General features: G+C 48.3%; 1 protein-coding gene across 1 annotated transcript in view; it reads right to left on the reverse strand.

Moving 5' to 3' along the window:
• The window catches only part of ADAMTS17 (ADAM metallopeptidase with thrombospondin type 1 motif 17), a 370,865-nt gene that overhangs the window by 116,435 nt on the left and 228,483 nt on the right, over positions 1-25,947 (reverse strand). Inside the window, exons 13-14 of the mRNA XM_025392032.1 lie at positions 19,319-19,485; positions 11,400-11,527 (exon numbers count right to left, since the gene is read on the reverse strand). Of these exons, the coding sequence (XP_025247817.1) occupies positions 11,400-11,527; positions 19,319-19,485 (295 nt within the window). The remainder of the gene's footprint in view (positions 1-11,399; positions 11,528-19,318; positions 19,486-25,947) is intronic.

Consider the following 25,947-nt stretch of genomic DNA (forward strand, 5'->3'; position numbering starts at 1 on the left):
CTAAATTTATACTAAACACTGGGTATTTATTTACTAGCTAGATTGCCTAAATGTCCCTCCACATTTTCCCCCTATAAAGCTAATGCTTCCAGAACAAGAACTGGGTTTTTCCCACTGCCTTGCACCCCAGATTACATATTGGCACTTCAGACTCCAAAGGAATCTACAGCCAGAAATCAAGATCCAAGATAATCCTGGTGGAGGTGATTTAGTCCTTTCCCGTGATGCCTGGACAAGAAGCAGCACCGTGCTTCCCCCTCACAGGCACTCCTACCTGCAGGCAGGGCTTGGAGCAAGCACAGAGCCTGGGGTGCCAGGCTGACTGCACGCGGATCCCTGGAGGCAAGTGCCTGGCCCACAACTCCCCAAAGACATCAGCATCCTCTGTTCATTATGGCAGCCGTTCTCCTACTTAAGTGTGCATCGGCCTCACGGGGAGGGCTGTTAAAACACAAACTGCTATGTCCTGGCCCTAGAGTTTCTGACCCAGCAGGTCTGGCTGCACCTGAGAATGTGCATTTCTAATCGGCTCCCAGGAGATGCTGAGGCTGCTTGCTGGCAGCCATGCGATGAGAACTGCTGCACCATGGCATGCTACTCAAAGGAATAGGCGAATACTCTTCATATTTAGTAACCCTCAAGTCTCATCCTTGGAGCCTTTTATTTTTTTTGAAAAAGATTTAATGGGAAATCACTATTGTTCTATCCAAAAATGATAGCATAACCGGACGGATTCCAGGGAAGACTTTAAGATGTTCTAAAAGCTGAGCGAGTTGAGTCTAAAAATTACCATGATGAAATCTGAAAAAGGGCAGAACTTGAATAAAAGATCAAACTTGTTCAAAGTTAGTATAAAAAGAGGAAAAGGGTAAAATCGAAGGCTTTAGTGGCCAGAGGACAGCAAGAAGCAAATGGAGAAGAGTGGGCTTAATGGTGGCTGGGGAGATGTAGGTAACACATCAAGACACAGATGGTAACTGGCAACCAACTGCAATGCTTTGCCAGGGCGGACCATCCAGTAGCGACCTGGAGGGAAGCCAGCTGTGATGAGGCACCGTCAGCCTAGAGCATGGTGCAGGGCTGCCTGGATTCTTGATGTGGACTGCTAGCCAGCTGCTATCAAGTTGCTCAGTATAAAGATTACAGGGGCTGGCTGGGCACGGTGGCTCACGCCTGTAATTCCAGCACTTTGGGAGGCTGAGGTGGGTGGATCACAAGGTCAGGAGTTCAAGACCAGCCTGGCCAACACGGTGAAACCCCATCTCTACTAAAAATACAAAAATTAGCTAGGCATGGTGGCACACACCTGTAGTCCCAGCTACTCGGGAGGCTGGCAGGAGAGTAGTTTGAACCTGGGAGGCGGAGGTTGCAGTGAGCTGAGATCGTACCACTGCACTCCAGCCTGGGCAACAGAGCAAGAGTTCATCTCAAAAAAAAAAAAAAAAAAAAAAAAAAAAAAAAAAAAATTTATAGGGGCTAAGAGTAGCCAAGATCAGAAAATGTCCCTCAGCATTGTTTAACAAATGCCCAGACCAGATCTGTGCAACCACGTGTCTGTTGCTTTGTTTCACTTCAGAGCTCCAGTGCATGGTCTCCATACTTGCTTCTGGTAGGGCCACAGGGCTAATGCCCACAGAGCTGGTCTCTCCTGCTGGCCTCTTTCCTGGCACCTGTTCTGGCTCCCACCTGGGCTTTCTCATCTCAGGTGCTCTCTGCTGTAGACCTTCCCTACACTGGCTTCCTATAATTTTCAAACCACACCCTTGCTTGGTAGGAGTGAGTCTCTGGCTTCAGGCCTGGCTCCTTGTCCTGCACCTGAGTTAAGGTTTCCTGATTCAACAGCTTCTAGATGCCCCATTTGGTCCAGTTTCCCCTAGCCCCAAAGAAGGGCGTTTTTCAGGTCAGGTGCAAACAGGAATGCATACAGGGTTACCCTTTCAGTTAATCCTGGAGACCATCCAGGGGCTGGGACAGGTCCATGGGTTCTGCCCACTCTACCTGGTGTTATTTCAGAGGCTGTCTGCATCTGGAGGCAGGGAATGCAGGGATGTCCGTGGCTAAAGAGCAGTGAGTCTAAGAGCTGATGGGCGACAGCCACAAAATCTGCCAACGAGGGCATTTTCTTCCATTGTTTCAGTCAGAGCAAGCAACTTATAACTTTGGCAGAAACTGGGATGGTTTTCAAAGGTAAGCTGCCATAGGACACAACCGAAGTCATTAATTCTGAACATTAGGGGAGCTTTGATGATTGTATTTATGAGGCTTGGTGTTCCAAGAGAACAACAAGACCCAGCCCGAGGAAACTCCAGGCAATAAACCCTCTCAAGTCTTCCCATGTTATCCTGGTGATCCTTAGTTACTTTCCTAGGAATCTTCATCACTCATTTCTCAGCTTTCAAAGCAGGCCTTCAAGTTCCTGGCCAGCATTTGCTGGTCGCGCCCTGTACCGCCAGCTAAATCAGGGTGTGTGTGACACCAAAGGACCAAGGGACCAATGCCCCACTGCATAATTAAAGGCATGGGATGGGATGGTATGGGATGGAATGGTGGGAAAAGCACAAGTTCTTTACTGGTCAACACAGCTCCTGTGAAACATGCAAAAAAAACATGGAAAAGCTTTAGTGCTCAGATCCGGGTGCTGAGGAGGGCACAGGATGGGCCGTGGACAGTGGGAAATGCCTATCTTTGGCTCTCTGAGTCCTGGATTCCACCCCGGAACTTTGCCCCTGTTGAAGATAACCAGTGACAACAGCCTCCTGGTCATCACACCTAGTAGACCTGTCTCCAGCCTCATCTTTTACCTCTTGCTCTCAGCATCCGCCATGTGTAACACTCACCCTGTCTTTGTTGTACATGTATTTATTAATCCATGGTGCCTGTTATGTGTCTAACCTGGGAATAAAGACATGTAAGATGGAGGGAGGCACCAGTGTGTATAACAAGCAGACACCCCAGAGTGTGTGCCTGAAGATGCCCCAGAGGCCAAGGATGGCTCCTGTCTGATTCTCCTCCCAGCCCCTGGATGACTCCTCCCTCCTCTCGCTTCTTTGACTCCCTGAAAGAGAGTGGGGGCTCCCTGCTCCTTCTGCTTTTTTGCTTTCTTGGTAATTTCACCTTCTCCTTATTTCAGCCATCACTCTCATGGAGAGAGCTCTTAAACCCAATTCTCCCCTCACTCTACCCTAGCTCTCACTACTAAGCCTCTGCTGAGCAACCTCTCCAGACTTTCAATATAACAACTTCTCCTCCAAAGCTGCCTGACTTCTTAATTCTAGTTGGACACCCCCTGCCACTGTCTTGGAACTGACACACAGGTATCCTAGCCTGAAACCTCCAAGCCATTTCTGACTCTTCTATTTTGGGATGTACCCAGTTAGTTGGTGAGCTTGGGTTTTTTGTCCCCTGAAAACCTCTATTGCCTGCTTCTCCTCCATGTTCTCCTCCACTCCCTAGTTTACACCCTCCTTACTGAGAACATGAACTATGGGAACATTTTTCTCCTGCCTGCAGCCAGACTAATCTCCACATGATGAAAGAGATAAGATCTGTGGCCACAGATCCCCACTGCCTATCAGAAATGTTCACACATATGAATTTAAGACCATGATCTCATCTCAGCTGCTCACCAACTCAACCTCCCTTCTTCCCGCTCCAGATGCACAGTGAATCCAACCCACTCCAGCCCACTCTTGCAGGCCCTCCCCCTCAATGACCCCTCAGCCAGGTGGGCGGCTGGAATAGCCTCTTAACTCATTTTCTTGGATCTACTCGAATCAGTTATCCATAACCAAGATTGCTTCACTCCTCTGCATCAATTCTGCCTGGGCCCTGGCTCCTTTGTGCCAGCCCCTGCCCTCCTCTGTTGCTGGAATGCACCCATCTCCCTCTTGCTTCCCTCTGCCTGGAGCTCTTTGAGCCCAACTCTCTGCCAGGCTGGCTCCTCCTCAAAGGCTGTCTCCTCTAAGAGTCCTGCCATGCCACCTGCTCACTGTCCTCCTCAGCCACAGTCCCCCACTGGGTCTCTCTATGGTGATATTTTCCTTTCTTCTTCACACATACCAATCTCTGGAATGATCATGTTTGTGACCTGACGTGGTCTGTCCGTATGCTGGACAGCGACAGGGATCCTCTTGGTCCTGCTCCCCAATGAAAGCCCAGCACACACTATGGTGTGCAGCACTCAGAATGTGATCAACAAATACCTGATGCAGGAATAAACGAAATTCCACCCTATGTGTTTTCTGCTATGTCTAAGCGGAACCTCTTCTTGGTTGTTAAATCATGCCTTCACCTCTGGTCGTTGGGTTTCCACGTGCGTATGTGTCATCTCCCTAACCGACCATAAGCACATAGAGGACGACGTCTCAGAATTCTTTGTATTCTTGGCCTTCCCCCATCCCCTGACACACGCAGTGGCTGGTGTGGTGTTAAGCACATGTGTGTTCAGTTAGTGCGTACAAATGATGACCTCTCATCAGCCTGGGGAGTTTAGTTTTCTCATATTTGAATTGGGACTTCCTTGTATAAGTTTTGATGGTACTTGTTTTTTTTCTGGCTGGAATAAGCAGTACTTGCTTTCTTCAACTTATTAGCTATCTCCCAACTACTGCCTCATCCTCTCTCTTCTGTTGGAGGGACGTCACTGACTTTAAGCAAGGGAAGATTTTAGGCCAGCTGCGCAGCCGTGACTCCAGGATTGACTGGGTTCCTGGGTGAGTGCCACCAGGGCCTGTAGTGCCCATCTTCCTCTTTCTTGACTTCATTCTTGTTTTGCTAAACTACATGTAACTTCTGCAGAACAGAGGCATGGAAAATAGAATTTCTGAGTTCTTCTGTGTCTCAAAATTAGTTTCCCTGCGTGCTTGCTTGATAGTTTGGCTGCACGGAGAATTCCATAATTATCTCAATTTTCTGCCAGGGTCAGTTTTTTCTGTTTGTTTTTCTTGGTCTTTCTCCTTCATGCTGCTGGTTTTCTTCAAACAGCAGATGATGTCTGGTTGCCCACTCATATTTGAGTAAAAGCAACAGAAAGGCCGACCGAAGGAGATCTACATTTGAAGCTGGGCACTGCTGCATGGTAGGTTTCCTTTCGTGACTAGTGGGAGGGAAACTGATCTCTAACTCCAACTCAGAAGGCTGGGTGCCGTCCTCAGCACAGAGGCCTCCCTGCCTGCTCTGGGTTTCCTCAAACAGTCCGTTCCATGACCCTGGAAAGCAGCTCCGTAACATTTTACTTGACAAGCTCTGAGTGTGGGGTGGGGTCAGACACCGTCAGCCTGGTGATGCACCCTCGGACTTGTTTTTAGCCCCCTCTTCACTTCCGACCCTCCATTCTCAAGCCCACAACTCTCCGGTTGGGCTGTCTTTTCAGTTGCGACTCTCCACTTCTTCCAGCTCAGGTCTCTGCTGCTTTGTTCCTGCATGACACTTCCATCCACTTCTGTGGTCCAGAAAGAGGTGGGATCTTTCCCCTGGAGGCTCCTGCTTCCCTTCACTGCTTGTGCTGGTTTAGTGGAGTCCCACACGGAAGAGGCAGGAACATGTGGCTTGGTCTGCCGGCTTCAACCAGAAGTTGTCATGGGAGGTTAATCAGAAAAAAAGGGGTGCAGGGAACGACCTTCGGGTTTCAGGCACTGCTCTCCATAAAGGTTTGGCACCCACAGTCACACACGTTAGAGATGCCGGCTGCAGGGTCATGGTGCAGGGAAAGGCAGCATGTGGGAGCATTGTGAAGATGCAAACCCAGGCTTAAGTGCCAGGCACGCTTTCCTGCACGCTTGTTACCTCTGCTTTACCTGGGGGTCCTCTGAGACCAGGGTCTCTTTGAATTCTCCTAAACTTCCCCAGTAATTCTACCTGCCTCATAGATAATCTCTGGACACGAAATAGGAGGCCAATAAATTCCTGGCAATGAAAGTGGTCCATTGAAATGGGCTCCAGATTCCAGAACCACTGAAATCCTAAGAACACATAATCCATCCATCCAGCCACTTTTTTCTTTTTTTTTTTTTTTCCTTTTTTGAGATGGCATCTCTCTCTGTCACCCAGGCTGGAGTGCAGTGGCATGATCTTGGTTCACTGCAACCTCCACTGCCCGGGTTCAAGCAGTTCTCCTGCCTCAGTCTCCTTAGTAGCTGGAATTACGGGCATGGACTACCATACCCGGCTAATTTTTGTATTTTTGGTAGAGACGGGGTTTCACCGTATTGGCCAGGCTGGTCTCGAACTCCTGACCTCAGGTGATCCACCCACCTTGACCTCCCAAACTGTTGGGATTACAGGTGTGAGCCACTGCACCTGGTCTCTTCTTTCAATACGCAATTAAAGGCTTTCCTCTAGGCCAGGGTATAGGGAAACACAGATTAATCAGATGCAATTCCTCCACTGAAAGTCAACAGGCCCTGAAGGTGTTTTGGCTTGGTATTCATCAAGCCCAGGATATGTATACAAATTATGGTACCAAGGAAGTAGGAACTGAATTGGAGAATGTTGGCCACAAGTGTGCACAAACCAGTAAGGCAAGCATAGCTGGGTCTCAGGTACGTTTGGGTCTGTCCACCGTCCAACGGGCAAAGCCGTGTGTCAGCTGGACTCACTCTTTGCATGTCAGCAGCTCCAGATGCAGTTGTGTATCAGAGACTTATTATCCCAGTTTCTTTCCTTCTGGAGGCCAACAGTAGGAATCATTAATGATGGGACTCTTGATTTATAGGGGCTTGCTGAAAAATATACAATGTTTGTGTTACTTCCCCCAATTCCCTCCCAATTTTATGAGTGCCTTTAAGTTTAATTTCAGCATGTTAAGTAATTTGTGACTCACTGAAATGAAACTTAATTCATTCCTCATAAAAACAGAATAAAATGGTATTTCCATGTTTCATGTTATGGTTTGAATCAGCCTATTTGAAGCGTAGTGGAATCTACTCAAAATGCCATTTTGAAGCCTCTCATCCCCTAGCAACTAGTTACTACATTCCTCGACATTTCCCAGAATGCCGTCTGTTACCCCAAAATAGCACAATTTATAGCTGAAGGGGAAAGAGAGGGAAACGCTAGTAGGCAAACCGCAGCAATATTTCTGTGAGTGCTGTCTCGCATAAAATGTGGGTGATTTGTATGTTTAATCTGTTGTAATTAGACAATTATTACCAATGGATACAGACTCTCCACTCATTAGGCCCCTGAGATTTTAAAATTACAATTACTATTATTTTTCTTAACCATTTTTTTCTTGCTTTATGCATTCACAAATGCCACAGGAATCCAGAATGTTCCATCTTGGCAATTACTGCAACAAGACGTAAGTACTATATTTGAATTGAATTTGTGATCTTATTTAAGAATGCTCAATTTTTATAAAAGTTCATTAACTATGACTAATAATTTGGAGTTTTGTGAGCATCGATTTAAGAGTGGGCTGAGGTTAATCTTTACAGTATCTGTCTGAAGAAAGTACTGTTAAACCAATAGCAGATGGCTTTTAAACTTCCTTCAGAAAGCAGGTTGTTTCTCAGGGTTTTAACCTGGAGAGGTGCATGCAGGCAGGTGCTGTTGCCACCCGTCAGGATGGTGGCTCTTTTGCAAAGACTGGTGGACTGCCCGGAGGCAGCAGGTTACCAGGGTGCAGCTACCCGGGAGATGGTGCTTTCAAGAACTGGCAGGCAGGGTCTCTGCAGTGGCAGGGTAAGTCTCCCAAGGAACAAGAGACCACCACTGAGCATCCTGAAAGGTGCCTCCATCTGCACCTGCGCACCCCGGTGACTCTACTTGATTAATGTGAGGTGCAGTGCAGGTGCCAGCCAATTCCTGCAATGATGATGACAATGGTGGAGGCACTGGAGATAGACTGGGGCTGGTCCTGGGGATGGAGTGCCATCTGGGAACAGGAAGGCGTGCACCCCAATGTCACTCCCATCACATCTGCAATGGACTGGATGTTTGTGTCTTCTAGAATTCATAAATTGAACCGTTCATACCAAAGTGATAGTATTTGGGAGTGAAGCCTCTGGGAGGTGATTAGGTCAAGAAGGGGTAGAGCTCATGAATGTGTTGGTGCCTTTGTAAGAAGAGGCTAGGGAGCTAGCTCTCTCTCTTATTTTTATTTTTTTGAGATGGAGTCTCACTCTGTCGCCCAGGCTGGAGTGCAATGGTGTAATCTCGGCTCACTGCATCCTCCACCTCCCAGGTTCAAGCAATTCTCCTGCTTTAGCCTCCTGAGTAGCTGGGATTACAGGCACCCGTCACCACACCCAGCTAATTTTTTTGTATTTTTAGTAGATACGGAGTTTCACCATGTTGGCTGGGCTGGTCTTAGAACTCCTGACCTCCAGTGATCTGCCCACCTCAGCCTCCCAAAGTGCTGGGATTACAGGTGTGAGTCACCACACCTGGCCTCAAGAAAAGGGTTTTTTTTTTGTTTTTTTTTTTAAGATATCCTCTCACTCTGTCACCCAGGCTGGAGTGCAGTGGCACAATCTTGGTTCACTGCAACCTCCGCCTCTCAGGCTGAAGTGATCCTCCCACCTCAGCCTCCAGAGGAGCTAGGACTACAGGCCTGCACCACCATGCCTGGATACTAGCTCTCTTTATGCCATGTGAGGACACAGAGTGGCAGCAGTCTACAGCATGAAAGTGGGCCTTCACCAGAACCGAATAACACCGGCCCCTGGATGTTGGATTTCCAGCCTCCAGAACTTGAGAAATAAATGTCTGTTGCTTATAAGCTATCCAGTCTAGTGTATTTGTTAGAGCAGCCTGAATTGACTAAGATAACACCCAAGTGCAGAACAGGGTTGGGCTCAATGGTATCCTGATGACTACAGACTTAGGCCATTCAAATGCCTTGAGCAGCATCTTGTCTTTGATTTCACTGACTAAAGGTTTCATTGTCATAGTATGGAGAACATCCACTAGTTGAAAAGGCTATGATTAAAACCAAGGTCATGGATGGGGCCCATTGGCACAGATCACACAGAGCAGAAACTATGTCCAGCCAGTAACACAGACCCCACTGGCTAGAGAATTTCAGGATTCTTAGAAATGCCTCCCCATTGGCAAGAACGCTGCAGAAGATGCTGGCAGAGGTTGGGGGTGGCTTGGCTGGTGCTGCTCTAAAGGGTGCAAGAACTCTAACTTGGGAGGAACGTTAAGTCATTAGGCAGGATGGTCTGTGCAAGTGTGTAATTTAGGAAGGACACCAGCCCTGCACTTGGCTGGTTAGAAGTTCACCAAGAACCATCAGCAATGCCTCATTTCAGTAACAACGACAAGGGCTTTGTCCATACTACCTAAGGGGCAGGGCCTTGGACATTGTTTGTTACAAGGAAGCAGCCAGGAGGGGCCGGCTCAACCACTCATCACTACCTCCCTCCCTGTAAGGCTGCTGTGCCAAGACTCTCGGGCACCAGGCGCTTATCACCCACACTTATCTGTATTTGATAACACAGCCAGGCAGTGCCAAAGGAGTCTGGGTCTTGTCAAACTTTTCCCTGAAAAATCCCAGTTTCAGACTGATTTGGCCTTAGCAGAAAAAAAACATCTGTTTGGGTTGAAACAGTTTGCTGCAGCAATCACCCTGGAAGTTGTCTCTGTGTCTGTCTTTATGCCTTGCTTCCTCTTGTTCTGTTTGTCACGCACACTAAAACATTGATGCTTATGCACTCTGCTAGGCACTGAGCAGGCAAAGCGCGTAAGCGGATCTGCTGTCCACATGGGCAAGTGGACCTGACGCCTGGAAGCCAGCATCTGGCTCAGCCACAGTTCTGTGAGGGCAATGCATGGTGATCCTGTCACTGATCTGCCTGCTCCAGACATCAGGAGCTGCCATCGTCACTTGCTCTTGGTGGGCTCCCCAGTGGAGGACACAGTTGAGGGAACATGGCCATAGGATGACGGGAACAGGTGTGTGTGGCAAGGGCAGAAGGCTCCCTGGGTGCTGTGGTCTGAATGTTTGTGTCTCCTCAAATCCATATGTTGAATCATCACCCCTCAAGGTGATGGTGTTAGGAGGTGGGATCTTTTGGGAGGTGACTGGGACATGAGGGCAGAACCCTCAAGAACAGAAAGAGACTCACAAGAGAGCTCCCCAGCCCCTTCCACCATGCGAGGACACAGCAAGAAACGCTGTCTATGATAAGCAACCCCTCATCAGATCCCAAATCTGCCCGTGCCTCAATGCCTCAATCTTGGACTTCCCAGCTTCCAAAACTGTAATAAATGTCAGTTGTTCATAAGCTGCCTGGTGTATGGTGCGTCATTACAGATGCCCAAGCTAAGATGCTGGGGCTCTCTCACAACATGCCCAGCTTGACCCAAGTCACCAGGGAGTACGGTGCCTGTGGCATAAGTGAGGTGTCACGCCCCTCTAGGCATGGAAAATACACAGCTTCTTGACACCCACCCCCTATCCCAGCTGCTGTATCACCTCAGGAGGTGCTCATTCTGAGGGACAAAATGGGAGCACAGAGTCATCTCTGCTACCCCAGGCCAGGAGCCCCAGCTGGGGAGGTTAAGGGCTACAGGTGGCCCCCAGCTTGGGCGGGGTTAATATAGGTGGAGGGCAAGCTTCCTTCCTTCTTCTCGTGTTCCCTCCCTCCTTTCTTTTTTTTGATGAGACGGAGTCTTGCTCTGTTGCCCAGGCTGGAGGGCAGTGGCACGATCTCAGCTCACTGCAACCTCCGCCTCCCAGGTTCAAGCAATTCTCCTGCCTCAGCCTCCCGAGTAGCTGGGATTACAAGTGCTTGCCACCATGCCCAACTAATTTATTTTTGTATTTTTAGTAGAGACAGAGTTTCACCATGTTGACGAGGCAACTCCCGGCCTTATGATCCTCCTGCCTCGGCCTCCCAAAGTGCTGGGATTACAGGCGTGAGCCACCACACCCAGCCTCTCTTTCTTTTCTCAAATGATTTTTATCACTGTTCTAACCAGTCATGGCCATCCAGCCCTCAATGCCTTTGGGACTATATACCAGTAGATGGGTGACCCCCGACAGCTGGGCGCATCTATCTGCCTGGCGTTACCTGCACAGGAATTGGCTCAGTTCTGCCGTCTCTTTTGCACTAAACAGAGCCTGGCCTGTGCAGACATCCTTTAGGTGCATCTTAGTACCCTGCCTACCTTCGTCTTAGTCATGATGCCTAAAGCAATTTTCAGTCTTAGAATATGTTGTGCCTGTTCTTTCAGCCACCTCCACTCCTTGTTGGCCTAGCGCTCAGTCATTACTGAGCTAGGGGTGGTGCACCAGGCAACGCTGGCTGCAGGAGGCAGCATCGCTGGGTGCCTTCCTAAGAAAATCCACTCCCCGAGGCCTCCTGAGACCTCTGCTCTACCCCACTCCCTGTCTGGGGAGAGAAAGTCTCTTCTCCAAAGCCCCACCAAGGACTGAAGAAGTACGTCACCTGGCACTTGCCGTGCACGCAGAGATCGGTCTCGTAGGGCCCGCAGGGTGTGCCGTCCAGGACCCTGTCGGCCACCAGCAGTGGGGACTCCTTCCCGAGGGGTGAGCAGTAGAGTTCACATGGCTTATCTGAGGAGGGAAAAGTTGGGGGACGTTGACATGGGAAGGTGTGCGTGGGCCATGCAGGGCGCAGGTACATGTGGGCAGTGGGAAACCCTGAGGAAGAGAGGTCGGCACAAGTCAATAAAAGTGCATGAGCTCAGGTACAGGCTCCAGCTCCTCTAAACAGCAAGTGGAAAAAGACCCACAGTCTCGGGAATGACAGCGCAGGTCTGAGCTCTGTGGGGCTGCCTTTTCTCATCTCTCTATCCTTTGCAATGATACAGCATTTCCTTTCCCTTAAGGCATCAAATATATCCGGCTGAACAAAGGAATAGTTGTGTGCTAATCTCTAGTTGAATACACGTCAAGGGTGAGCGGAGCCACTCTTACAGCAGGGGTGCGAAGGGAGGGGGAGGGGAAGGTGAACGAGAATGGCTCCGAGTGGGGGGAGTGGCTCCCAGGGTCTCCATGACAGTAGCTTTGGTAAGAGCTTTAGTGCTCCCCTAGCTGCTGGGTGACAGTTGCAGAGCTGTGCTACGGGGCATGGAGATCCCAGAAGGAAGTGAGTGGGAGTAAGGGGGACAAAGGGGACATGTGGGCTGCTAGGACAACTTACATGAGCCGCATGTGCACTCAGCCAGGATGGAAACCTGGGTTTCCCCTGCTCCTAAAAACACGTGACCTCCCAGAACACGCCCAGCTCCCAAGTCTTTGCCCAGGATGCTCTCTCAGCCTGGAAATCCCTTGCAGCACCTTGCCTTCTACTGCCCTGGAAGCTTCCACCCTGCAGCTCTTCCCTCAAGCCAGCTCTGACGTGGGGTAGGACTAGCATCTCCACATGCACTGTGCACACACCTCCATTAAAGCGCCAGCATCTGCCTGTTGTCCTAGAATTGTCTGGGCACCTCCCAAAAATGAAGGGATTTATTATAAGGCAGGTCCCACTGCTAAAGGAGTGTGAGAGGGATGACTTTTAATCATCTTCAGATTGAAGTAATGCTGAGTCTGTGAGCTCTTAGAGGGCCAGGGACTTAAGCTTTCATTTTTTGTCCCCACACTGGGCCCAGGACCTGGTTCACAGAAAGACTCAGTGTGTGTGTGTGTGTGTGTGTGTGTGTGTGTGTATATATATATATACACCTATATACACATATATGTATACGTATATATACACACACACATATACGTATATACACATACACGTATGTGTGTGTGTATGTGTCTGTGTGTGTGTGTGTGTATATATATACACACATATATAGAGTTTGGTTTTTTGAGACAGAGTCTCGCTCTGTTGCCCGGGCTGGAGTGCAGTGGCGCAATCTCAGCTCACTGCAAGCTCCGCCTCCCACGTTCGCGCCATTCTCCTGCCTCAGCCTCCCGAGTAGCTGGGACTACAGGTGCCCGCCACCATGCCCAGCTAATTTTTGTATTTTTAGTAGAGATGGGGTTTCAATGTGTTAGCCAGGATGGTCTCGACCTCCTGACCTCGTGATTTGCCCACCTCTGCCTCCCAAAGTGCTGGTATTACAGGCATGAGCCACTGCGCCCGGCAAGACTCAGTATATATTTTTGAACAAATAGGTTTAATAGATTTTGTTCTTCTGTAAGTAACTAAGCAAGAGGAATGCATTTTTCCCCTCTCTCTTTTTCTCAGTCACCTTACCCTAATGCTATCTATGTGGTTACTTTGCACAGGGGGAGAGTCAAAGACCTTCATCCTCCTTGCTGCTCTTTGTCTTCTCCACCAGGCCTCCTCAGTGGGTCCTTCTGGTGGCCTGGGGCTAGCAAGAACAGGGACAGAGAGAGGCTTCTGAGCCGACCTGGCCTCGGAGGACCTTGGCAGAGTTCTCGTCAGGGCAGATGTGCTGTCTCGTGATTGGAGGACTAAACCACCCCTGTGTTTGGTCGCTTTCCAGGCCTTCTGTCCCACGAAGCTCTGCTGCTGAGCAGGCTCCGTAGGAAATCTTGTCTTACAGCACTGGAAAGAAGCTCCAGGAGTGTGGTGGAAATGCTTCACTCAGTTCTTCCAGTTAGCTGTGGGGGAAAACATCTGCTCGAGAGTAGACTGGAGATCTTAAGCTTCCCAGGACAGCAGAGTAACGATGCCTCACCATATATCCATTCACCAAGCAGGGACTGAGCCCCTCCCTCATACGAGGCACTCTGGGGGTATTTCTGGGGAAAGACAGACACGTGATGTTTGCTTCTGAAGGCCCCAGTGGGCTCATGGACAAGTGCATAGCAAATCCAGGATGAAGCCACATGTGACAGGTCTGATGGGAGTTGTCGGAGGGCTGGGTGCAGCCTGGAAGGAATGACTCATTTCCTGTGCTGGCAGGCTAGGGGCAGCTGTCCTTCCATTTGCAGGGAAGGACCTCAGGAGGTGGCTGGTGGAAGGAGAACTCTGGAAGATGGAGACGTACACTGAGATTAGCTTGAGGGAGCTTGCTTGACAGGGTCACTGAGGTACCCTCTGGGGCCCTGAGGTTTCCCAAGCATCTTGGGGAGCTGGTGGGAGACACAGAGCAACACAGCCCCCAGCGTGGGGTCTACTTCACATACTGGGCTGCCTCCACTGTTTCATTGAAAGCAAGGGTCCCTCGGCTGAAGTGGATTTTAATTACCTTCAGACTGAAATGCAGACTCAGTACTGGGAGTAATTGAGCTTTGAGGTGAATTGTTCAACAGTAGTAAGGATGACGAAATCATAAATGACATTTACTATCACTGTGTTCCAGGCAGCATGCTAAGTACTGTCTATTCATTTCAGGTGGGTGCTGTCATCGTTCCATTATACAGACATGCACACAGGGCTCACAGAAAGTGCTCGACTGTCTGCAGTTGGTGGGCCACGCCCCAGCCTCTTGGCTCCAGCCTGGTTCTTTTTCCATCATCGCAATTTCCTCTCTAAACTGAGAACTCCTAAGGCCAAAATTATCAAGAGCAAAGTAGCATTGCTAAAAACAAATCATCAGTTTCATGCATGTTTCTGGCTTCCGAGTGTATCCTCTGATTTGAGCAGAAGTGGAAGTGGGACTTGGGTAGAAAAGCAGAGGCTGTTTTTGAGGCAAGTTAGAAAGGCCAGACTTGAAAAGGATGAAGGCTGTTTATCTGGACTCTTTAGGGTGAGCAGAGAAATGTGGACGCTGCAAAGCAGGAAGGCCAACCTCAGCTGAAGGGATGCTGGCCATGAGCCTCGCAGGAAGGAACGCTCAGCTCCACCTGCATGCAGCTCTCTCACATGCTGACACCGCCCTCCACAGCTTGGACAGCCGGGGACACTCGGGCTCCAGAACAGAGTCTGGAGGTGGGGCTTCCCTTCCCTGCTCAGTCAGAACTCTCCATTTGTCCATCTTCTCTTTGAGGCCTCTGCTTGGAATTCAGGGTACCCACACCTCTAGCAAACTATATGGCATGATCTCCCAAAGGATAAGGTTCTTAAAATGTGCGGAGGAGGCTCCGAATTCCTCAAAATTCTCTATTTCCCTCCAGGCTGCCTTAGGTGGGAGATTAATCTCCAGGAATAAGACCCCAATAAATAACATGAGGTAGTGGGATTCAGCTTTGGGCACAGCATCAACACTCTTACGTTCCCAGCAGTACAGAAGGAGATCACATTTTCTTAAAAGTTATACAACCACACACTTGAAGGAAGGAAGCTTGGAACGTGCCATCTGCATGGCTGGTGTGTGCTCAGATGGAATTCTGACTGATGCTGCAAAGCCTGGAGCCAGTCTGGCTTCCTGCTGGCCTGCCTGGCGTTAGGACTTCCGCTTGGCTGGAGACGGTCACAGGCAGGGCAGGGAAGATGGGCTCAGAAGCTTGGGAGCCACATGGTCGCATGTGCCCGCTGGAGGTTTGAAACCTTCCTCTGCAGTGAAGAAGAGACTCGTGGCTCTCAGTAGTCTCACTGCTCTCTCTCTCTCTCTAGGCCAGCAGTTAGAAGGTCTTAGTATGGTGGAGACACTGCTTTATTTTGAGTTCATCACAGCACTCATCCAAGTTCTCCCTGGTCCTCTGTGGGGGACACATGCTGAAGGGGCTACTTAGACTCCTGTTCCCAAAGCTGCCCACCCCGGCCCCCTCATCAGGCCCTGGCAGACAGGCCTCTGTGGATTTGACCAGCAGTGAGTGTCTGTCCATAGCTGGCCTATTCCTTGTCTCTTTCCTGGGAACTCAGTACTGAAATTCAGATGCAGAGAAGTCATGTCTGCTCATGCTTGATGGATCCCAAAGAAGGCCACACTCCTTTATATGTAATTCAGAAATCCAAAAAGCTCCGAAAACTGTAAGTGTTGTCTTCCATTTGTGGCAAACACATTTGGCAGCAAAACCAGCCTGGACTGATGTGAGCTCTTGGTAGTGTTAGTATTCCCCTTAATGAGGTTACCTGGTGGACAGACCCACGTGTCTGACTATGGGGTGCTTTCCTGGAGCCCACCAGTGATACAAGTATTTGGTTGGTGCACCATTATTACCTTTTGAACACATAAAATGCTCTGCAACCTGAAATGTATGTGGCCGAAAAGGATGTGGATACGGGATGTGGATTTACATAAGAGGTGCCGTGGGCTACCCTGCCAGCTTGCACGTGGACAAGTTCTGAGAAAGCCAGTGCAGTGGGTGCATGGGGGTGTGACTGCCAAACACAAGCTGCAGAGACCACCGCGCTAAGGTCCTGACATCTTCAGCTTTGCAACAGCTTCCCTCCTTTTCATTAAGCAGCCCCAGCTGGTTTGGCGGAGCTGGAGTCAGAGAGTCCTAACCATCACGCCCTTCATCCCCACAGCGGCTCAGACCTGGGGGGTTCTGCTGTGCCAGGCAGGAGGAGCTGGGAACGCACAGCCACGTCCAGACGCAGCCTTTGCCAAGCTCTCCGACACTTCAGTGGGCCCGCGGCCTGCTGGCCTGGGCAGGGAGGACTGAACTCTTGAAGGTTTCCACTTCAATGAGATTCCACGGGAAAAGCAGAAACAGGGTGGGTTTGGCAGTGGGCCATCTCAATGGGTTTCTGTCTAAAGGCTTTTCCACTTAGAAATATTTTCTAAGGAGGGTCTTTGTCTTCTTTTGGAGGTGGGATGGATTTGTGGTCCTGAATCCTCGCTTGGAAAATCTACCTCTGCAAGAATTCCTTTTTCTTTTTAAAAAAGGGAGAGAAAAAAAAAGAAAAAAATTTAGCTTCCCTTCTCTTGAACTGTGCGTCACTCGCCAAAGAATTCCGCGGCGATAGCACTGCTATGAATAGGGCAGTCATAATGGGCTTCAGAAGAGCCCGGAGCCCAACCACAGGAATCGTTCCTATCATGGCTCAGCTAGAACTGTGCCTTTTATACATGGAGTTTTCAGAGGAACACTTATAATCCATATTCTCCTCCTGCCTTCTAAATTGGCCCTTTATTATTTTGTTTTTACCCTTTAGGAAATGCTCCTTTTAAAAGTGCTGGCTTCTGTTTGTATTTGAGAGAGAAATGCAACTGCAGATGGAAGAAGTCAGGGCGATTCTAACCCAGAGGAGGATGTGTCGAGCTACCTGTGCAAAGCCCAGAGCATGGGGTCTCTCCTTCAAACGTGAGATACTTACTGCCTGTTAGCTGTCCTTATCAAACAGGGCTGCTCTTTTCAGATCAAAGGCGGTGGCACTCTAGTGACAATAACTTATGACTTAGGCAGAGAGAAACAGAAAGTAAGTGGGTGAAAGGTCACATTCCCAATCCAAGCAGCTCCCCAAAGAGCCACACCGCAAGGCTTCCTGGGTGGAGGATCTGGGCAGACTGAAGTCCCAGCCACTGTGGTGATAAGGCAACCAGAGAGTCCAGCCATCCAAAAGCGGTCAGAAGGAAAACAGAAGTTTAATCTGGACTTGGAGAAAACTGTGGAAAAACAGACATTTAAGTGGGATTTCTGTGTTGAATAAATGAGACAGGAGCATTGAAAACTGAAGCAGGCAACCAGGGAAAGAACAACTTGGTGCACGAAGTTGAGCTGAAATTTGAAGAGCGCGAATCTGTCCCAGACCTGACCTCTTCTTGCTCCTGCAAAGTGGGAGCGGACAGTAAAGAGGTCTAAAAGCATCTTTATCTGGCATGCTGGGGAAAGCTGAAGGTTCGGATTCAAGGCTGCTTCTCATGAGAACCAAATGGCAGCTCTCTCGCTTCCAATTCGGGGTCTGGGTGTGCCTGACACAGCGGGAAGTCTCCTGCTGCCTCCTGCCACCTCCTGCATCCAATTCATGGCCAGGCAGAGAGAGGCAAAGGTCCACGTGCAAGTGCATGGCTCTAGTCACACTCGTTCTTTTGAGGAGGGCAGGTCTCCTCTCTCCCTCATCTGCAGGGAAAGTTCAGTGTGTAAAGGCCATGTTTCTCTTGAATTCTGCTGGCGAGCTGATGGCACAGCTACGTTACACAGTCCCCGAAGGTGGTGTTCTTTTTTAAAAAGGAGAATGACAGGGGCTCCCCAATACTTTTAAATGAGTCCTCATTTGAGTGGGCTGCTGTTATCTGCTACAGTTTAGAGCATCACATGTTGCTTTATGAGTCAGCTCAAAGAGGATGGGTCAGGCTGTTAGAGTAAAAGCTGCAGATCTGAGGCTGCTATTCCAGAGATGCCTGGGCCTACCTTCACACAGCTATGCACACTTGAACTTGCAATCGCAGACCACCGAATGCAGATTTCAAAGGCTCTTCCCATCACGGGGAAGAAACAAAAGACCTGGCATCCGAACGTCATTCTTCTGCAAAACATTTTTGAGGCTGTCTAAAAATCGGGCCCAGTTTCTTGAGTTCTTCTTCAAGCTCCCTCACCCCACACCCATGAAGTCATGCTGTCTGTCTTCTTCAAGTGTGGGAAGCCAGACGACAGCTGCCTATTTTCTGTGAGTCAGCCGCTCTGGAACTGGGGTCAGCTCCCGCCCTGGCCTCTTGTCAGCTGCAGGCGCTGAGAGGAGTCCTGTAACCTCACTCCCTCTGATCTTCTTCACAGCTTGTTTTGCGTATTAAACGAGACAATGTAGGTAGAGCTAACTTGTGTCTTGTACGTGACATACCGATAAACGGGCTCATATGTCATCATTATAACACAAAGTCTTGTTTCCTAAAGAAGAACGGTTTTAGGTGAAAAAAGAAAAAAACAACAACAACCCTGAGGCGGGCCCTGGGGTGTCCTTATCTATTAAGGACATTAATTAAGCAGACATTACAAATGTATACATGACACACCACCTAGAACTTCATCAGCTACTGGAAATGCTGGCAGTGGCCCAATGGGGCAGAGCCTCTTGATTCAGGAGAAAGCTCTTGGAAAGAAAATGTGACCTGTGCTTATTATCATCTTTCCCAAGTTGTAAACTATTCTCAAAATGTCCCCCAACATCCTAGCCAAGGATTAAGAGCCAATACAAAATAAACCAAGAGAAGCAATACAGGGAAGCATCTGCAATGGAAAGCCAGACAGCAGCCACACCAACACACTGGGATGCTCCTGTAAAGTCTCAGTCTCCTCAGCTTATCCTGGGTCCCTCTACACACGGCGCCAGGGGCAGGATGCCAGCACAGCCTCCTTGCTACAAATGGGGTTGGAGGATGCACCTGGCCTGCTGCCTGCTTCAACAGCTGCAGTTGGAACATCTCAGAGAGTTGGGTCATTCAAGGCCAACCCCACAACTTACAAAGTTGGGCTGCAGCTAACTTGGGCAGAGGACTGGAGTGTCTTGCTGGGTTGGTTTGGGAAAGGGGATGCTCCCCGGCTTCCCTAGGTGGTTTGTATGTTCCTCGGGGAGGATAGGAGGTTGCCATGCAAGGACATGCCATATGCCTTTACCATCAACCACCACAGCTGTCAGCAGGCCTTTCTTCTTGGTGCTCAGCCGGTCGTGCGCCTGGCACTGCTGGTCCCGGAAGCTGGGCAGACCCTTGGGGCAGGGCAGGTTCTCGCAGACCGCGTGTTCCACACTGGCACCCGGGCAGTGTGTGCCTCCGGGCCCAGGGCTAGAAGGAAGACGAAGGTCTGCATTAACCAGATGGTGCAACTAAAGAGCAGGAGAGCTGTGTTTCTGTCTCTTGCCAGGAGCGGGGGAGGGCAGGGCAAGGTTTCCAAAGCCACCCCCTCTCTGCTGTTACAGACCAAATGCCCACAATCCCAGACCCACATTGCCGGCATGTTTAAGTGAACCCTCTGAAACGTGCATCTGAGAACTGCAAATCAAGGTCATATGGAAAGAGAAGGCAGTGAGTATCAGTTCAGCAAGATCCACCCATTGCGTCCTTCATCTGATCTGAACTTAAAATTTGGCCATGGGTAACACTGAAAACCCAAAGGACATTTTTAGAGTGTGTGTGTGTTTGTGTGTGTGTGTGTGTGTGTGTGTGTGTGTGTGTTCTGCAGGGGTCTTCTCTGACATGAAGACCTGTAAATGGCCCCCAGGTATACTCTGGAGGTTAAGTTTCAGGATGAGTAAATACATAGCTTGTTTACTTTATAATGAAAAGAATAAGAACAAGGAGTTCACCTGCTCATGGGCTTCGAGTGGAGACCAGTTAGATCCGGGCTGCACTACCTTTGCCTAGGCAGGTGTGAGACCACACATGGTCAATGCTGTGGTCTTGGGTCCTAGATGCTCTGTGCCGAGGCTGGGGTTTTAAGCCATTCTGGAGACCCAGGCTGTGTTCACTGGCCAAGTCCACACGTGTGAGGGCCTGGCTGGCCAAAGCATGGCTCTGCCCTGTGCTTCTGCAAGGCCCCAGGGTGTCCTTGGAGGACTCAGGCCTGGGCAACCTCACTGGTTCCATTCATTTCCATGATGCCAAGGTCATCATGATGGAATAAGATTTCTTATCCACTCCCACCCCCAACACTTTTTATTGAAATTCAGCCTACGAAAGAAAGAAAAGGGCACACGTCCAAACTGTTCTGGTCAATGAATTCCCACAAATCACACACACCTGTTGGCCAAATGTCATCTCGACACACTATTCATTTCATGTTGTGTATTTCTTTTTCTTCCTTTGTCATTTTTCATGTTCAGAAAGCAAGGCCACCCTGCGATTGTTGCTTTAGGGGAGAGAGATAACAGCAGAAGACGGCAGAAGCCTTTGGGCTTTCGTGTCATAAAGGTCTACACCAGGGGTTGAAAAGCTGTTTCTGTGAAGGGCCAGATAGTGAATATTTTTGGTTTTGTGGGTCATACAGTCTCCAATCACTCATCTGCCACTGTAGCACAAAAGCAGCTAGAGATAACATGTAAAAGAACAGGCATGGCTGTGTCCCAATAAAACTTTATCAAACACCTGGTGGTGAACCAGATTTGGCCCACGGGCCTTAAGTTTGCCAGCTCCTGGTCTACACAGATGTCTTGGAGAAAATATCCTGATGAGAAAGGCCCCTTTCATACTTCTGTCTATCTCATACACACCAGAAAACAGTTCCCTTCCCCAGGAGAAGAAGAGATCTAGAGAGATTAAACCTACTGGTGGCCCCATAGTGGGGCCCTGAGCTCTGCTGGTCTTCAAGTTAGGCAACAGCTAAACCTCTAGAAGGTTTATGGAATCTGAGAAAAGAGGGGATTTGTGTTCTGCTTCCTGTCTAGAAAGCAAGGGAGGCATCAGTTTCAGAGAAACGATTGCTTGGTGTGTTTAGGCAGAAGGGGCTCAGACAGCCTCCCCAGGAACCCTGGCCCAGGTACCACTGGCAGACAGAATCAATCAAATCCTGTGCCACGAAGCACAGTGTGGAAGGAGCAGAGAGGGGCTGGCCCCCAAGAGTTACATGTATCAGCAGGAAAAACATCACCCTGGCAATAAGTGAGTCCCCATGAGTGGGCGCCAGAGAAGGAACAAGAGAGGCAGCAGATGCAGCATGGCACGTTTCAGGCTGAACTAGGCCCACAAAACTCTACGCAGAGGTCCTAACCTCTGGTGCCTCAGAGTGCAACCGGATTTGGAAATAGGGCCAACAGGACACAGATAAAATTAGTTAAAATGAGGCTATACTAGAGTAGGTTGAGCCCCTAATCCAATATGAAGTGTCCTTATAAAAAGAGGACATCTGGAGATACACACACACACACACACACACACACACACACACACACACACACACACACACACACACACAAAGGGAGAACACCATAAGAAGATGAAAGCAGAGACTGGGATAATCCTTCTATACTCCAAAGATTCCCAGCAAGCCACCAGAAGCTGGGAGAGAGGCCTGGAACAGATTCTCCCTCACATTGCTCAGGAGAAACCAACCCTGTCAACACCCTGATTTGGACTTCCAGCCTCCAGGATCGTACAACAATAACTTTCAGTTGCTGAAGCCACCTGGTTGGGGGTCCTTTGTTATGGCAGCCCCAGGAAACTAAAGAACCAGACAACATAGGGACCAGATGCTCCTCACGGAATTTAGATGCAGACTCAGAGAAAGCAGGGCAGACATTGAAGTCATGAGGAATACAACATGGACTGGAAGGGAGTATAAAAATACAAATTAGGTGGGTTTGTAGAAGAATAAAGAAAGCTACATTTCCTACACACTTGAGTATAGACTGCGATTGGTGAACATTATGTGATTAACTTCCTAAGTTGTTACTGAGTTTCCATTAACGCTTCAGTTTCCTCCCTTTCCAGTAGCTGATTTCTCCAGTTTTACATCTGCCTAACCCACATACAACAATTACCTTTACCCCTGACAGTGAGGAGGTGGAGAGGAGATGTGATGTGATATGATGTAAGAGAAATGGATCCAGAAGAAAGTGGGTCTGGAGGTGGAGCCCATGGGATACGACACGTGCCTTGGCACACCTCCCTCCAGATCTGCTTATGCTGTTGCTTCTCCCTGACAACTTCTCCAACAGGCAGTCTCTATGTGGCCCCTTATCTAGCTCACAGACCCTGTAGTCCCCACTTCCCACCTCCTAACCCTCTGTCCATCTTTGAGGTCACCCCCACCCTATTTTTCCTTCCTACCTAGACCATCTCCAAATCTTGTTTGGGTTTCTGCTATGTTGCTTTCCACCAACCTTATGAAATGGAGAGCTGTCTTCCTCCTGTTCCTCTTATTTGGAAGGATCTTATCTTCCAAATATCTGGGTTCTGTGTTCTCAGTAGAGAGCATTGAGCAGGATGGTCTTCAATAAGTAGTAAACTGAGTTGAACTATATTATCAGAGCTTATCTCAAAATGACCGACAGAGGGAATGATGTCAGGGAAGAGAGCTGAGGAGGAAGCACTGGGAATCCATTTCTCCATCCAGACAATAATCATACTGGCAAAAACTATCTGAAGAAACTATTGTGAAACTCTGCAGTCTACTTGAAAGCTTGCAGCTTCCAGGGGAAAGCCAGGTCAATTTCAGTTAATTTTGCTCAATTTCAGCCTTTAGTGTGGTAACAGTTACTGCCCATCTTTCACCCCAAGGCAGACAGCTATGTCTGTGCTCCTGGTGCAACTTTCCGGAGTCAGGGTGAGCAATAAGGACCATATCTTCCAAATATCTGATTTCTGTGTTCTGACTGCTAATTGCCACTTTCAGTTGTTAAGGTGCAGATGCAGAAGATGGCTGGCATTGTTGTAACCTCCACTAGGTGAAGTGGCTTCCAGGGGATTTCCCTCCTTTTTCCTTTTAGGAGCCAGAAATTTAAGCACAAAGACATTTAAAAACAACTTCATCTAGGAGAACTTAGAAAGCCACCAGAAATTGCTAGGAAAAGACACAGGCTCAAACAAGACCTGATAAGACCTTAAGCTTTCACTTCAGGTTGATTCCTGATCCAGGGATACCACTAAATCATAAAACAAAACAAAACACCCTGGAGAAGGGGTAGAACCTATTTCTAGAGTTACTACATTCTAAGATTTGAATGTCTAGTTTTTAATGAAAACATCATAAGGCATACAAAGAAACAGGAAAGTATGGTTCATTCAAAAGAACAAAATATATTGGCAGAACCTGTCCCTGAGGAAATCCAGATGTTGGCCTTGCTAGACAAATACTTTAAAACAACTGTCTTAAAAATGCTCAGGAACCAAATGAAGGCACAGATAAGAGTCAGGAAGACAATCTGTAAACAAAATGGGAATATCAATAAAGATATGGAAATTAAGGAAACAAAGATAAATTTTGGAATTGAAAGTATAAGAACTGAAATGAAAAAATCTACCAGTTCAGGGTAGATTTTAGCAGGCAGAAGAAAGAATTAGCAAACTTGAATACAGGACAATTGAAATAGCTGAGTCTGAGAAGTAAAAAGAAAAAAATGTAGAAAAGCAAGCAGAGATAATCTGTGGGACACCATCAAATGGATCAATGTATGCACTATGCAAGTCTCAGGAGACAAAAAGAGAGAAAGGGGTTAGAGATTATTTGAAGAAGAAATGGCTGAAACTTTCCAAATGTGAAGAAAGACGTGACTCTACAAATCCAAGAAGCTTGAGAAATTCCAAGTAGGATACAAGGACCCATACTAAGACACATTATAATTAAACTGCCAAAAGACAAAGAGAGAACCTTGAAAGCACCAATAGAAGAGTGACACATCCCATACAAGGGATCTTCAACAAGATTATTAGCCAATTTCTCACCAGAAACCTTGGAGGCCAAAAAAAGTGTGCTTACATATTTAAAGTGCCTCAGAACAGAACTGTCAACCAAGAATTCTATATCCATATAACTGTCCCTCAAAAATCAAGGTGGAAATTAAGACATTCGCAGATAAACAAAAAATGGAGAAAGTTTGTTACCACTAGACCTGCATTACAATAAATGCTAAAGGGAGTCCTTCTAGTTCAAATGAAAATACACTAGATGTAACCTGAATGTAGGAGGAACAGGCTTTCCTCCCTGGTCCTGGTATGTGGCTTCTCTCAGCATGCTTCTTCAGTGGCTTGTGATGCATTCCACCTCCATGTGGGCAGCATTCTCCTATACTCCAATGGGTAGCTTCCAAGCACACCAACTTTTTGGATAGATTCCTATCCTGGTTTGAGATGCAGTTTCCTCCCTTGGAACCTTTCCCTCACACCCTTAAGTGTGACTTCCCAGAGAGTGCCACCAGTACAGAACCGCTACAAGCCTCTCCCTCATTCAGTGGACGCCAGGTACACCCTCTCTAACAAGGTACAAGGAATTTCATTCCTGGATGAAACTGTGGTAGCAGCTACTGTCCGTCCTTCACAGTAGCTGTGTGTGGGTCCCTGTCATACAGATCTGTTCCTTCCTTGGGTGCTCTGCCTCAGACCTAAAGACACTGGATGCCACCTGTATCTTGTCTTCCTATATTCCTTAGAGTTCTCTTTACCTCTCAGTAAGTTGCCATTACTCCAACCACCTGTTACAGCTAATATTTCCTTAAACTTCCCCTGATTAAAAAATATGACCAAAGGAATGGATTTTCTTCAGTTTTATTTAAGTCATTATTTTGAACAACATGAGAAAGGAGAGAAGTAATCCACTAGGTGCATGATTTGCTACCTAAATAATCCCCAATTGCTATGTGGCAGGACCCTGCATGCAGTCCTTCATTTATGACTGACTCTATAACACAGGGCCTCTACAGTTACATCAGTGAGGGCCTCCTGCATGTGCAGCTGACCTCTGAACAATGTGAGGGTTAGAAATGCTGACCCCTCACATGTAGAAAATCCACATACAACTTTTAACACCCCCAAAACTTAACTATTAATAGCCTATTATTGACTGGAAGTCTTACTGATCACATAAATTAACATGTTTTGTAGGTTATATGTATTTCATACTATATTCTTATAGTAAAGTCAGCTAGAGAAAAGGTTAAGAAAATCATAAGGAGGAGAAAATATGTTTCCTACTCAGTAAGTGGAAGTGGATCATCATAAAGGCCTTCATCCTTATCATCTTCACATTAAGCAGGCTGAGGAAGAGGAGGGGCGGTCTTGCTGTCTCAGGAGCGGCAGAGACAGAATAAAACCCATGTATAAGTGGATCTGCACAGTTCACACCCATGTTGTTCAAGAGTAAACTGCACATTGGTCCTGAGACAACAGAAAGGGGCACCCTCCATCTGTGGCATAGAGAAGACAGAAGGAGAATCCTTGTGGAGGAGGGTATGGCTAGCAGAGTTTCCACAGATGGCTTCCTGACACAAGTTCTGGGGGAGGACTCAAAGGAGACCCCAACTTTCCCAAGGACCCCACACTGGGCTGGGTGGATGAAGCTTGGATTGTGTGGACATGGGGGCTTCAGGAGACAGTGTGTGGGGCCAGCAAGTGCAGCAGGGGACCAAATCCCCAGAAGCAAATGGAGAGACTACCCTCACACAGTCTCAGGAGCAGAGGGCGGGGCTCTTATTCACTCTGGAAGTTGCTCTGAGCTACACAGTAAGGAGAAAAACAAAACACTTCTAGGGAGACTAAAATGACAGAAAGCCAACTTGGCATGGCTAAAATAAAGAACAATTAATATAAGAGATTCAT

The sequence above is a fragment of the Theropithecus gelada genome, chromosome 7b (genome assembly GCF_003255815.1).
Source record: "Theropithecus gelada isolate Dixy chromosome 7b, Tgel_1.0, whole genome shotgun sequence".
In the NCBI taxonomy this organism is placed as follows: Eukaryota; Metazoa; Chordata; class Mammalia; order Primates; family Cercopithecidae; genus Theropithecus; species Theropithecus gelada.